At 39.0% G+C, this 13,925-nt stretch overlaps 1 protein-coding gene across 1 annotated transcript in view; it reads left to right on the top strand.

Moving 5' to 3' along the window:
* LOC108672472 overlaps window positions 1-13,115 on the top strand; it is a 28,126-nt gene extending 15,011 nt beyond the window's left edge. Inside the window, exons 2-3 of the mRNA XM_018160137.2 lie at window positions 6,353-8,333; window positions 10,396-13,115. Coding sequence (XP_018015626.1) covers window positions 7,437-8,333; window positions 10,396-11,160 — 1,662 coding nt within the window. The 5' untranslated portion in view covers window positions 6,353-7,436 and the 3' untranslated portion in view covers window positions 11,161-13,115. The remainder of the gene's footprint in view (window positions 1-6,352; window positions 8,334-10,395) is intronic.
* Window positions 13,116-13,925: the final 810 nt, after the last annotated feature.

Raw genomic sequence — 13,925 nt, 5'->3', positions numbered from 1 at the left:
TTCAGTTCGACCAATGCGAGTAAAACATCGACACTGCACTCAATCCTTCATCCGGTCACTGAATAGTGCGTAGTTATCATTGTCATTCTCGTTTATTTGCTGCCATCGCCCTAAAAACTGTGATATTATATTCAGTTTTACTTTATAATCTCTTCTCTCTGAAAATCATCTAAAGTTCTTATAAACACTCTGTGCTGTGGCGCATTCGTCATGTTAATTTAGCTTCTCTCATTCATTACTGAATCACTGAATTCTGCTCATCAGCACCACGACAAAGTCCCGACAATGAACACCACGTTGATGTTTCTGTCTGCTGTACGTTGCTCGCTTCCTGGTTGGACGGCGTGCGATCGTGAGGCGGAACTCGGCAACCGTCATTGTCGTGCCGAGCGTTTGACGTTACGTAGTTCTTGTGACGTAGTCTCTTCTTCTTCGTGGTAATCCTCTCGCGCAAATGCCGTAATGCTCAGTATTAGATCAATGAGGCATGTGACGCTATAGTTATTTGTGAGGCGCTCGCTTTTATGGGTTCAATTATACTGCGAAACTCAATGCTGCTACAAATTATAATAAATGATTGAAAATTAGAATCTGTAGTCATGAATTTTCAATGCCTTAACGTCTGATCGTGAATCAAAACTGAATTAAACGCGTATAAAACTTGATTGACGATCGAAATTAGAATCGCAAGCCGACTCTCGCGTGTCACGCGTCAGCTCTCTCTCAACCCGCCCCGTGCATGCATTTCTATCCGCGCATGTAATACGACCAATTCGGTTTGTTATTCTGAAAATTTTTATGAAATGTGAACCATAATGAGCACTGATAAGATCATTTAGTTCATTGAGTAATCAACCGTATATTAAAATACTGAGGCCGTTTTTCCGATATCTTTTATTCTCCTTGGTATTTACCCATTTCATATATTTTTGAAGTCTTCGTTCAAATTTCATGTATTCAAACCTTCAATACCAACTTTTGTACGGAAAACCCTCACCCCTAATTTAGATTTCTTATCTTAAGTGCTGCCGTAAGTATTGCAGCGACAGAATAGCGGACGGACGCTCGCACTTGTGTCACGCGTTGAACCTCCGCCGCTGTCACGACGCATCCCGCGCGCCTGGCTCTATAGTCTATACTTTCAAAAAAGTTAAGAGATCGTATGTTCATGAACCAATCATTGACGACCTTTTAAGCAAAATCCACCAATCATGGACAAGAAAATAGAGCGTAAGTACTTACGTTCACTTAGCGATTTTTTAAAGTATGGCCCCACTGGCTTCTATAGGTTGAACTTGTTGTTGTTGTTGTTATTGGTCTTTATGCGCTGTATAATTACGATCCTGCTTCGTCCTATTGTGAAGCATCGGTTAATGACGCAATTTTTACCATATTTTGGCTCCGGCTCTTATAGTAGAGAGCCTAAAATATTCTCTCATATAAACGAGAATTTTATTTCTAATGTCATTTTTTCAATTCCATTTTCCGGTTTCGGTCTCTATGAAATAGTCTACCATTAACACAGGCGAGTGTTTGGCCGTCCAAGTCTGTGCTTGGCTTCATGTTCTTTACTTTCGATGCGCAGCTGATCGCCATGCATGCGAGGTCTCACTTTAAAAAATTGGGTCACTCGTCACCTCCCAAAAATCACAAGCTAAATTTTAACAAGAACATCAAAACCCACATCATGTCTCACCCATCACTACCCTTCACCCTCAATGCACAGTGTTACAGCATCTTTTCAGCTGTATACGAAATTATCGCCGTTTTATCGCTGGCCGCCCTAATGACAACGGTAACCGCCTCTTCTGTTCGACTATTTTGTAAGGTTGAAGGCCGCGTCGCACGATCGGCTTGGCAGGATAGTTTATGTCCAGGCTTTCCATCTGTGAGAGGCAGTGATGCCGCAATGGTTGAATACCAAGTAGCCAGTAATTGTACAAGGCTCCTACTTGTCGCCGATTGCATAACTGAATTCCAAAATGTTGGTCACACCGCGTGCTTTATTTATGCTCATCGCCTTCTTGGGCATGCAACAAATATGGTGAAATTTTTTCGACGTGTTTTGTCTTTGCGCACTAAGTATTGTAAAACCTAACTACTCAATATGAACTTCGCCCCATGAAAGTGATAACTGTGCATAATACATACATTTTACAGGACTATTTTCAATAAAAGTCATATATTTATCAAAATTTAATATATTTTCAATATGTTGTTGCGTTGAGCTATATACTTTTACAGTTACTAATCTAAATTATCTAATTTAACGTTTGAAAAAAAAGATTTGCCCATCCAAATATATTTCATGTCATTAACATGATTATTTATGAAATTTACACAATTCCCCTAAAGGTGTTATATGGAAACTAATGTACGGCCCATTCACGAGTGTACTCTTATGTCGACAGGTATCCAAATCATGTTTTACAAATTCTATTTCATGCCTTATAATGTATTCTATTGATTCGATCTTTACACTCTACTTAACTTCAACTATATCAAATCAAATTTCCCTATCAGCGAAACGTTTTTTCGACTTTTCTTCATACAAAAGGATCAAGTGAACAACTGGGCTGCCATGCAGATGACATACTCCAGACACTCGTGCTGGACCACGTTGTTCCTGACACGCTAAAAGTCTGGTCAATTCATTCGATCTCTTGTAATTTAATGAGTTGGAATCACGTTCAATTTAAAGGGAGCGCTCTTTATGAATCAATTTAAGAATTTTATAGTAATATTTCTCGATTTCTGTGTCCTCGATTCGTCTTAATTTTTGTATTCAACAATTTAACTGAACGCTTTTTAGTCAGGGTAGTCAGTGAATAAATGGCACGAATTGTATAAACTTATTTTAAAATACCAATTGTGGGATCTTTCATGCTCAGGAGAGGTTTAAAATAAGCAAAGCATTGTCATGATGGAGAACAGTCTGCTAATGAATGACCATAATGAGCACACACTCCGTTGCTTTAAGTCACGTTTTATTTGTTAGTTAGCATTGATTATCACTCTGCAAATGCATTACAAATACCATTAATATTAATACTGGTAACGTTGAAATTTACATGTCAGTCGTCATTTCAATTTACTGTCAACGTCCAGCTATTAATTGGTTGACACGCGAAATTGTTACTTGACATGTAACTGTTGCTTTTGCGAACAGGACATCTTTAGCTGTTGCGTCATATAATGTATAAATCTCGAGCATGATTGCGTATTTTCTTGTAATTTTACTGAAAAATATTTTCAATATTCATGCATGCATTTGATGAGGCACGCAGAGCGACTCTTTGTTTCCAGCGACTATTTTCCCAACATTCGTCACTTGTGAGCTTATTTGCAAATTTTAAATGCAATTATAGTCGTCTACGATCGTTTAAAAGCAATCGTCTTCTCTTTGCGAGCCACCACAACAAGAAAATAGGATATTAGGCTATCTGTGCGCGGGTCAACCTACAATATCCTTCGAATTTTTACATCCTAACGTTACAGTTACCTTTTGCCCTTTATAAATTACAGTATTATTGCCCGCTAGTCTTAATGTTACTACGTGTTTACAATCCAAGGAAGCGTGAAGCTCGCACTTAATGTCGCGCTTGAAGCCTTTTATCTTGTCATATTCTCACTCATTTGGAACCCTATGCTTAGTTGAAGACACGAATTTTAACTTGTCAAAATTGTCTAAGTATGTCATTCAATGTTCGTAAATCTGAATCCGTAAGTAAATTGTACCTTTTTAATTTAAGTTTAGTCCATTATTCTCTCAACCTCCATCACGCATATTTGTTATTTAATTTCTTCAGCCTATGATTCCTGCTGAAATTGTGAAAAGTCATCGGAATTTATAATTACCAGTGGTTGCCAATTAACTAAATAGTAACATGCGTTTGCTAATTCATACCGCAGTATTCTTCAACGAAAGCTGCCATAGAAAATACTCGATAAACGCGTCTGCATGACGACATGTTCTGATGACCCGATGGAAGTCCCTATCACAGTCCAATGCATCGATGGGCTCCGAGTTGCCGTTGTTGTTGCACCTTCATGCAACCGGTCTGCTGCTCCGAGGTTCTTCACCTCAGCGCTGCTGATGCCGATACCTAACCATTTAATACATCGCTCCCGCTACCGCCGTCCAGACATAGCTACTGCATGTTTCTTCTTTTCTCTATTGCTCATCCAATTCTGTACTAGCTGTTTCTTGTGATTCATGAATTCATTCATCGGTGCATATATGAAACTTTGAACGTGCTCCAAAGGAATATGTGTGTAACTGTTCACTGTCTAAGTTATGCTCTTGATTGACGTAGTCTACAATCTAAATATATACCTCTTTGTCTCATGTCAGCAGGAAAAAGTTGAGAGAAAAGCAAAACTATTCTCTTTTTCTCAGTTATGTGACCTGAATAAGTGTATTCTTTGTTTTTTTTCTGACTTGACCCGAACTTCTAGGATACAAAAGCCTGTCTAGGGAAACACGTTTGGGAGGTCTGGCATGGTGCGCGTGGTGTCAGGTCAGAGTACCTGAAGCAAGAATGCGAGCCCAAGGGTCAGTTGCTAGTTTACTCAATTGTCTGATTTTTATCGCTTGCTTGAGATTTAAGATTCGGTTTAATTGGACGAATCACACAATTATTACAGAAATTTTTGCACTATACGCGTGAATCTGCGATGGAATCTGCTTTTATTATTTTAAGATTCATAATAAAAGTATTCCAGCCTTGTTTAAAAATCGACATACATAAATATTGTGCGAAAGTGATGCGGCTTTTCGCGTTTGGTAAAGCCTGAAGCTTTTCCGATGCTGTTTCGCTACTTTAAAATAAACAATTACATTCTATACAAATCTCTTTGGCCCTGGTGCAAAAGGGTCTTATAGATCACTGTACGCTGAACTCTTAAAATTTGTAACATGCTTTACTTAACAGCAAATGAATGATACTGGTTGTAAACCGCCTATCGAAAATTTACTTAAAGCAACTATGACAACATTAGAGTGTTGCACTCTTATTACTTACCCTCATAATTAGGGTTGATTTTTAAATGCCAGACATTAAGTTTCAACAGAGTGGTCTTGTGTATAAATTTAATATGTTTTTTATTTGCTTATTGGCATTCCGCTGGATCGAAAAGATCCCTCGAATTCCAGCGATCCATATTCCAGTAGCGATTCAAGATCCCTATGCTTTAATTTTTTGGATCACGTAACGTGAATATATTTGCATAGACCACACGTGAATGTTGCACTCAGGAATTGTCAAAGACGTAGATTACTTACATCTCTTCACTTTCAACCTCGTAAGCTCGAATGTTTTTCTCTTGCATTTCTTTCACATGGAGGTCATGTTTTTGTTTTATGTTTGTAGCTCTTCATTTCGATACAAGGATCGCCCAATTTAATTACCTTCGGTTATTTTCTGCTGCAGTGAACACAGAATAAAACCTCTGCACTTTTATTGTCCCTGTCTGAACCCCAAAGAAGCAATGCATGCTGTTCAGCTATTGTGAACTTCCGCTCGTCTGAATCATGTACTGCATCTGTATGTGTAATGCGTGCACTCGTAGAGGTATATATAATGCTATTCGCTTGGGCCAGGCACTCAACTTGGCTAAGAAGTGTGATCACGTTTTATGTGCAATACTGATTACGCAGTGTTCTAGTGAAGTGTTCTTACATCGCCGCTTAGATTTATAGAATAGGGATAAAGAGGTTGAGGTTTGTAGCTGCTATGTATGGTACTTACACATTAATTAACTCCGCATTCATTTTTTAAATGCATCTACATCTCTGTCACTAATTGTGATGTGAGTCTCTTGTTTTACAAATGATTTGATTATACGACACTTAAACTTTACGTTACCACAATTATGATATGAGGTCCAGTGAGTTGCCGCAATCACCTGCAATTTGATTCTTCTAAAAACGGTAATTTCCACGTGAGCGGAACTGCGTGCTACGCACATCACTATGATGCGTGATTCGTTTCCGTTTCTGTTTCCGTCCTACAAGGATGTTTAGTGTAAACCGTATACGAATTAGTGATCGCGTTAGCTGCGGCCGAGGTCACTCTTGGTTTTTGAGAAGAAAAAAATACTGAAATAGGCGACGCGTGTTGCGAACCTTTGTGCCAACATGCGTTAGTCATCCTCCAAAGTAGTACATTACCGAAGTGTTGTCACTGTGTGAAAATTAAATTGAACATATTGAATTTTTTTTATTCAACCTTGATATAATTTTGTCATGATTGTGAGCTCCACAATTCGACAAAACACTTCAAAGTATTCTATATCGGTGCTCAGCAGTGCCGGATCTTGTTTTAATTAATTTTTGTTTTCTCATGTGCAGGCTTCCTCTGCACTCATCCAAGAAACCTATCGCCATCTCTACGTCACGCCGCAAATGACCAATCGGAAGTCTCCATTAGTGCCTCGATTGATGTGATCTACTGCCAACTATTAGGTGCGAAATAATCCACTCGTCTGCTACTCTGAACGTCTTCGGACACTATGTGATTTGAAACATTTGCACTATTGTAATTGTTGTATTTTTCATCGAATAACCCTTTGAGGTACAAACCACTTAAATGTACGTAATTTTACTACAATCCATGCAGTTTTGGGTGCGATAGTGTAATTTGGCAGAGCCAATAGCTTATGCCATCGCTGAGTGACATCACGAAGCTAGTCGCTTATTGGTCGGGCTTCTCTTACGCATCGTGTAGGTCCAATAGCTTATGCCATCGCTGAGTGACATCACGAAGCTAGTCGCTTATTGGTCGGGCTTGTCTTACGCATCGTGTAGGTTGCCTTCTGGCAGAGCATCATTGCCCGGTCAGCTTCGGAGAAGGCTGTTCGTGATTTTGTTCTGCTTATGTCCCGTCCGCTTACATATTATCCCAGTGTGTGGTGCTTCGCTTTAATTGCACTTCTGTGAACATACAGTGTGAGTGATCCTTATTCTACTTCATTGGAAATTGGTGATCGTTGTTAGTTAGGCTAACCGCAATCGTGAATTACCTTATATAATCTGTCTTTAGTGTCTTATTTATATTCGTTGATACTCATGCTATTGCTTGAACGGCTTGTAATTAATAGCATACTTGAAGCATAGTTCTTGGGAGCTGTAAAGAGAATCTCACTACTTCACCTAATCGTTGCTGACAGCGATATCTGGATTTTAACATCTTTAACTTTTTTCTGAAGTCCGTGTTGAATCTTCACATGTAATTGTGCTATTTTTGCTTGACCTGAGTTCGTGAGCTGATTTACTTAACCATCGCCTGATCCAGTAAATTGGTTTGAACAACATTATCATTTATTTTTTTAATCTGTATCAAACTATACGGGACTTGCTCTCCAAGTTAAAAAGTGAGCTGATGCAAATCTAGTGTATTTTTGATAACAACACTCGTTTCCCTTCATATTGCAACATGAAGGAGAAGGTTGAAAACGTTCCTGCCAACTACCCAAATTCGCTGAGGCCAAACTCTAGTTACGCATCATCAGCTTCATCCACGTCTTCTTATGCGTCCACTCATTCGTGTGCATCTTCCGCTGCTTCTTCGTGCTCAGGCTCCGGTTCCGAGAAATCTTCCTCATTTTTGCACTCCAATGAGGGTAGACTTTTAACAGAGGCGAATCAGCCTTTCGAGTACCCTGCACAGCAATACCACACTCTCAGACGATATCCTAGTGAGAGCTCCTCTCCTCCAAATTCTCAATCCTTCACCCCAGCTTACACACCTGCCACTGGCAGCACAGATTATGCTTCAATTTCAATCAAATATAATACGTTGTCAAGGGCCACTCCGGCTATACGAGGCCCTGGTGTCTTTAGAAACGCCCCGACGATAAGCACGCCTGTACCAACAAACTTCAGACACAGCGTCATCGACACAGCCGCTACACCAACGGCTCCTACGCCTAACTTTGGCGAACACGTTTCCATGCGGCTGGGCTCGAGCTATAGCATAGCCAGAGTTAACCATGACGTGGGAGGCGTCGCTGCCTTGAATGGCGATAGTGGCATGCGAGGAGTGTCTTCTCTAGGTGAGGTGACATCATCGAAGCACCGGTCCCCTCACTACGCTTCTACGCCACATCTCTTCGTGTTCCAGACTCCTGATGATGACGAGAGCGAAGATATTGATGATTCCAATATGTCTCAAATCACGAAATGCAACACTTTAAAGAACACCAGTACAACTGAACGTGTTGAAACGCAAAATTTCTCCAAAACTCTTCCAAGGCCGACTGCTGCACAGCCAAGCAATGAGCCAATCTATTCTTCTACTGTTGATATCAGGAAGGACGTCAGCCGACGAGAGGTGAATTTCGTTCTTTTACTTTTTGCTTGAGCAATTTGCTGTGTTCTGCATGCAGTGATCTATGGTTTCTTTATGACACGTATTAAATCTTGTTATTTCTGTCGAACTTTAACGCATTCTCCTTTTCCTTGAATAACACCTCTGCCCCCTAACATTTTGTAAGCCATCTTCGAGGGAAGCCAGGAACACTTGAGATTAGCTAGTTCTCTATCTCTATAGCAATTTCTGATTTCTCTCATGACCATGTAATCCCAAAAACTTTAACGCATCTAATGCCTGCTTGGGTGTGCCTGTGACGGATACTACCGCCTCCAGGTGTCGTTAGTATACATGCATCGTGTGACATCAGTTGTTCCTTCCCGTGAGAGTGCATTGCTGAGTTGGCACCTCTGGCACTGCAAGGACTTACAGGGCTGCATGCTTGCTGAGCCTTCATTGTGAACCTTTCTTCCTTCTCTTTACTAATCCGTAGCGATATTATTATTATTCATGTATTACAACAAATCATCTCTAGTAGAAACTCGTCTTTATTAATATATCATTATTATATTTTCTCTCCTCCCTCTCGCATGTTCGTTCAAATTTAGTTTTAATTTTTAACCTCTTGCTGTATAGTGTTACTTCTCAAAATTAAGCGTGCATACTTGAAACCTATTTCATATTAGATTTTTTACATTAGTTTTGTCAGACTAAAGCAAACGACTCACCGCTCATAACCATGAATTTATTGTATTAGCTGAGTAATGTTTTCGCCCATCCTCAAGAAAGTGACGCGCCTCATCTTAACCAAGTTCCGAGTATTAGCTGAATATGTATGTATTGATATTAAATTGCGATATTGGAGAGGTGACTCACTAAGGTGTCCTTCGCTGCCGACCAATCCTAATCAGGAAGGAAACTATGAAAAGCATCCGCAGAAAAACTTGAACTTGAGACGCGCAGCAACATTTTATGTGAACAAGGACAGATTCAACGTCAGACCAGCTGCATGCATGGGTAGCCTTGTACAGTCGATGGCCGGCCATTTGCACGTCCTGTTCCTTTGCGATTAGATGCCACTCAGTTGCTCAGACTTGAATGTTATTTCGTGACACCATTTTAGTAATTTCGTTTATTTCTAGATAAATCTGTCTAAGAAAAGGTAGGCGTCACGTTCTTTGGTCATATTGGGCTCAACGTTTCAACATGGAATAGTTAAACACACTGTCGGTGTCGAGAGCCAAAACGGTTATACGAGGGCCGAGGCTACTAAAACGCGTAAGGTGTGCACACATTACTAACACACACGGTTTTCATTTACATTCACACACATGATTCAGCTTCCTTTGCATCTTTCTTTCGTCCGGGCGTATTATAATTTCATATGTATTTATTGGTTTATAAAAATTTTATGATTTGCTTGATTATTTGTGATGTCTGGTGAATGTCTAAATGACAATTGGTAGTTTAGCTGCTACTTATAACAGTTTTTGTGGTGACATAGCAGGTGACATAATCACCTTAGCAAAGTTAGAGTTAGAGACTCGTTTTAGTTGAGTTAGAGACTAGTGCTGAAGGAAGGAAGTAAGGAAACTCAGCCTGATCTTTGTCAAGGTATCACCTTCGCTAGAGAAACAAGTTACGTCATCTCATATCTGGGAGGTGGAGTGCGTTGTGCAGTCTGCGAGTATTGTGCAATCATGACGCTGACCCCAGCGTGACGTAGCATTAAATTTCGACTTGTTCTCGGTTCCATATTCCACGTATTGACGACTCACTTCTTGTGGTTGGAGTATTGAATTCTGATGCTTATTTCAGAAAATCATTTCATTTATTATCCTTTCTCGTTTGATAAGGCACGACGTTATCGTACACTTCTAGTATCTTTTACATTTTTCCATGTTTTGCCATTTTCGCCCTAAACAGATAATTGATCGCAAATTGCTGCAAAACTTCATTAACATAAATATAAAGCTAAAAAGGCGGTTACTTTTTTTGTATAAAACAATATTGCCATATTATTCTCACAATAGTAACGAACGAACATTAGCTTGACTTTACTTAAGAATGTTCATTTTTGCAGGAGGCGGCTGCTGGTCGCATCACCGAGCTGTACGAGGCTCCAAGGGCTCTAAGTGCAACACGCCGGTCGTCGTCCTGCAGTATGATCGACCAGGACAACTTCGCTGTGACTAACCAGGTGGTCGCTAGGATAGAGACCTCCTTCAGGGGACACAAGACTCAAGTTTGGGTGTGCAGGACTATGGCCAACCTCTACACTGAAGAAGGGGACGGCAAAAATGCCAAGTGGAATCTCAAGTTTACGGGTGTGCCAGTAATTCTCCTGGACTTGGGCGAGACAAAGAGTAGGGCTAAGCGTCAGCTGCAGATCATTCTAGCTGAGAAAGAGAGTGGGTTTGAACTGTGGAAGGACGTTGTAGATAATTTGACTTCTTACAAAGTTCAAGAGCCTCACTTCCACACGATGTTCTTGTCTTCTGACCACAGACGTAAAATTGGTTTATCGTATAATGAAGGCGATGCTGCAATGGCCTTCCATAAACAGTTAGAAACTCTGACGTCTGATCCGGAAAATATTTCATTATCTGCTCCTGGTAAGAAAAAGAAGCTCAAGAATAAAGAAAAATTGCCTAAGTACAAAGCTCCTCGCAAAAATGATATCTCAATGCCGTGCAACTTTCATCACGTTACGTCGGTGGATCCGGCTGACCGGATTAGACTTTATTCTCTCCAAATATGCAGCAAGAACCCGAATATCTTATCACAAGAACCTAGCAGAACCTTGAGTCTTCCGGTCCATGAGCAACCTGCACCCACAGCTGTGTAAAATTAACTTGTTATCCAATAGTATCTATATTTTCGTCAATTAAATTTAATCATTTCTCATTCAGCGGCGCCAATCTATGTTTGATTTTGTGGGCTGCAACTTGAAATTTAAGTTTGCCAGTTAGAGGAGGATCAATACTCATCTTAAAACTTTATTTCGCATATGAATTATAATAATGCCTCAAATTTCGGCTTGTATCTCCAGAACATTCGAAACGACAGGTCTAGCGGAGAGCGCTAACGACGTTGCGCCACCGACCTTTTGTCCCAAATGAGGCATGCCGATTATTTTTTTATCGGCTGTTCTCTGGAAGTTCTTATTGCGTAATGAGATGTTGATTTAACTAGATATTAATTAATTGTATTTATGCAAGCACCTTGAGCAAAGGCTGTACTTAGCGAATTTATCAAACATTAATTGAGCTCATTAAATTTCGAAGTATACGCATCATTCTAATGATGTTTGTGACGCTCGTACCGCGTGAATGTCTTGACGCCCCAACAGTGCTGCACGATGAGACAAGAAAACTTTATAATATTGTTGAACTTTTTATAAATAATTTAAAATCGTTTTGGAGCATTGCCGATTGGACAGCTAACATTAATATTTTATTGTAATAATAGCCTAGCCGTTTGATGATTGCTCATGATTTCATAGTTATTCGTTCTATACGGTATATGTGATAGGTAGTTTGTTGAATCAAATGAGTGCCAATGTACATAAATATCGTTATAATGTTATTGCTGCTAAAGTGCATCGTGTACTGTTGGACTAGAGTGCTACTCCGTTCCTCCGTTTTCGTTGCCAATTTTCAAGTTTTGTAGATTTCTTTCACTGTTTTCTGTATTATGAAATAGCCAACAGCTAAATAGTAACTGAGGGCAAAACTGGATAAACTTATTACGAGACATTTTATAAAATTATTTATTTCCGTAATTAGAATCTCAAAATTTCGTGCGAATTGCCAGCTAAGTCGTAAGCTGTACAACTTTAAATTTGTACGAGTTAAAGGGCGGAAAATACGCGCTTATTCTGCATCCGGCTACTGTTATGAGATATTTTTGCAGTTTCAACTCTCAAGTTTGCTGGCAAATATTGTCCTCTTAAACATAATTTTAGAGTCTCGCTCTCTTATTCAGAACAACATTCATTTTTTAGTGCAAATAAGTTTGTAGGGGGAAAGGAAAGTAGCTGGTTTAAATTAAGCATCGGTTAATGCGATGTATTTTATTTTAATCGTTCATCACTATCACATTCACTGTTATTCCAACTATCACTAGTGATTTCGTCAAATTATCACTATTTCATTCGGTAAGGAAGACAAACATGCATGAAGAAATTCTCGATGTTCTTGATTTCATGAATTATATCATGCAATTTATTGGCTGTCCATACTTTGAAAATGCAACAAATATTACAACTTTTTTCATATATATGTACCATAAACTGGTATGTTGGGGGGATGCTTGCAACGATGCTGTGTCACATGCAATTTGTTACGCGTATATACGTTGTTATTGTTCATAGCTGCAGCTTTTTCTTAGTGTAGTGTTACTCGGTAATCTTTGTAATATTTAATGATTTAAGTGATTATAAATGTGTCTTGAAGGTCGCTGGAACATGAGGCATGTATCAAAAGGACGGTGTTTGATAAGTGTTGGATGATCTCTATCCGTAGCTATAGATAGCTGGTCTTCGAGATACTTGATAAGGTTATAGTCTTCAAGTTATTATCTATACAACGTTAAACCTTCGTATTTGCTTGTTATTTTAGCCAAGTAAATTTGCTGCGATGTACGTTGGTGCTTTTTTAGGTTCATTTATCTTATATTAGCCCAATTCCATTAATTTATACTCAAATTTTATACTTGGCTTTACGCTGTCATCATTGCTGCCTTTGTTTGTATGCATCTTAACCTAGCTTTTTATCGTGTCTATAAATTTCTTTAATCGTTTTCAGTGTTTGTTTCATCCCCAAAAATTATCGTCCGTGACTACATCTAGAAATTTTGGTTCTTCTAGTCAATAATAAAAAACGAGATGCGATTGTTCTAGTTCGATGGCTTTCCGAGACCCGATAGCAAAAATAGAAAAGAATTCTCTGTCGAATGATTGAATCCTCTTAATGAACTGCAAATAATTTGAACATCGAAGACTTTGTTCTGATTTTATCCTATGAAAATCGACCAGCGGCCAAGCTTAATCATAAAGAATGCATGACACTCACACCTACTGTTAGAAAATGACTGCTTACCTTCGTAGCTAACATCAACGCATGATGCGCAAAAATTAAAACATAGCGAAATATCAAAAATAATTGCTATTTTCTGACATTGCCCGGCCACCAGAGAAACATTTTTTTATTACATTTTATCTTTCATGGGCCTTTTTGAGTGGAGTCCCAAATTAATGTGTTGAAATTAAAACAGACGAGTAAGATTGATTTCAAGTTATTGACTACCTCACCCAGTTGTCAATCAAATATGCCCATAGATTCAAAGGAGAATAATTCTGTGAATAATAATTGTGCCTTGAATTTTATTGATATCCCGTTTGTTGAAAGTTGTGAGCCAAGTCAGCCTTTATACGTTTTACATAAGCAAATGAGCCGCAGACGAAATAAATATATTTTAAAAAATTAATAATGGTATTTGCGTTAAGCATCTAGGAAGCTTGGGTATAACTCTTGAAAAATGGTATTCCCTGAGTCTTATCCGGTTATATAAATAAATTTATCTAACAAGAGCATTACACAACAAATTTTT

Source organism: Hyalella azteca, unplaced genomic scaffold (assembly GCF_000764305.2).
Source record: "Hyalella azteca isolate HAZT.00-mixed unplaced genomic scaffold, Hazt_2.0.2 contig7236, whole genome shotgun sequence".
NCBI lineage: Eukaryota > Metazoa > Arthropoda > Malacostraca > Amphipoda > Hyalellidae > Hyalella > Hyalella azteca.
This window is presented reverse-complemented; position numbering and strand designations above follow the sequence as displayed.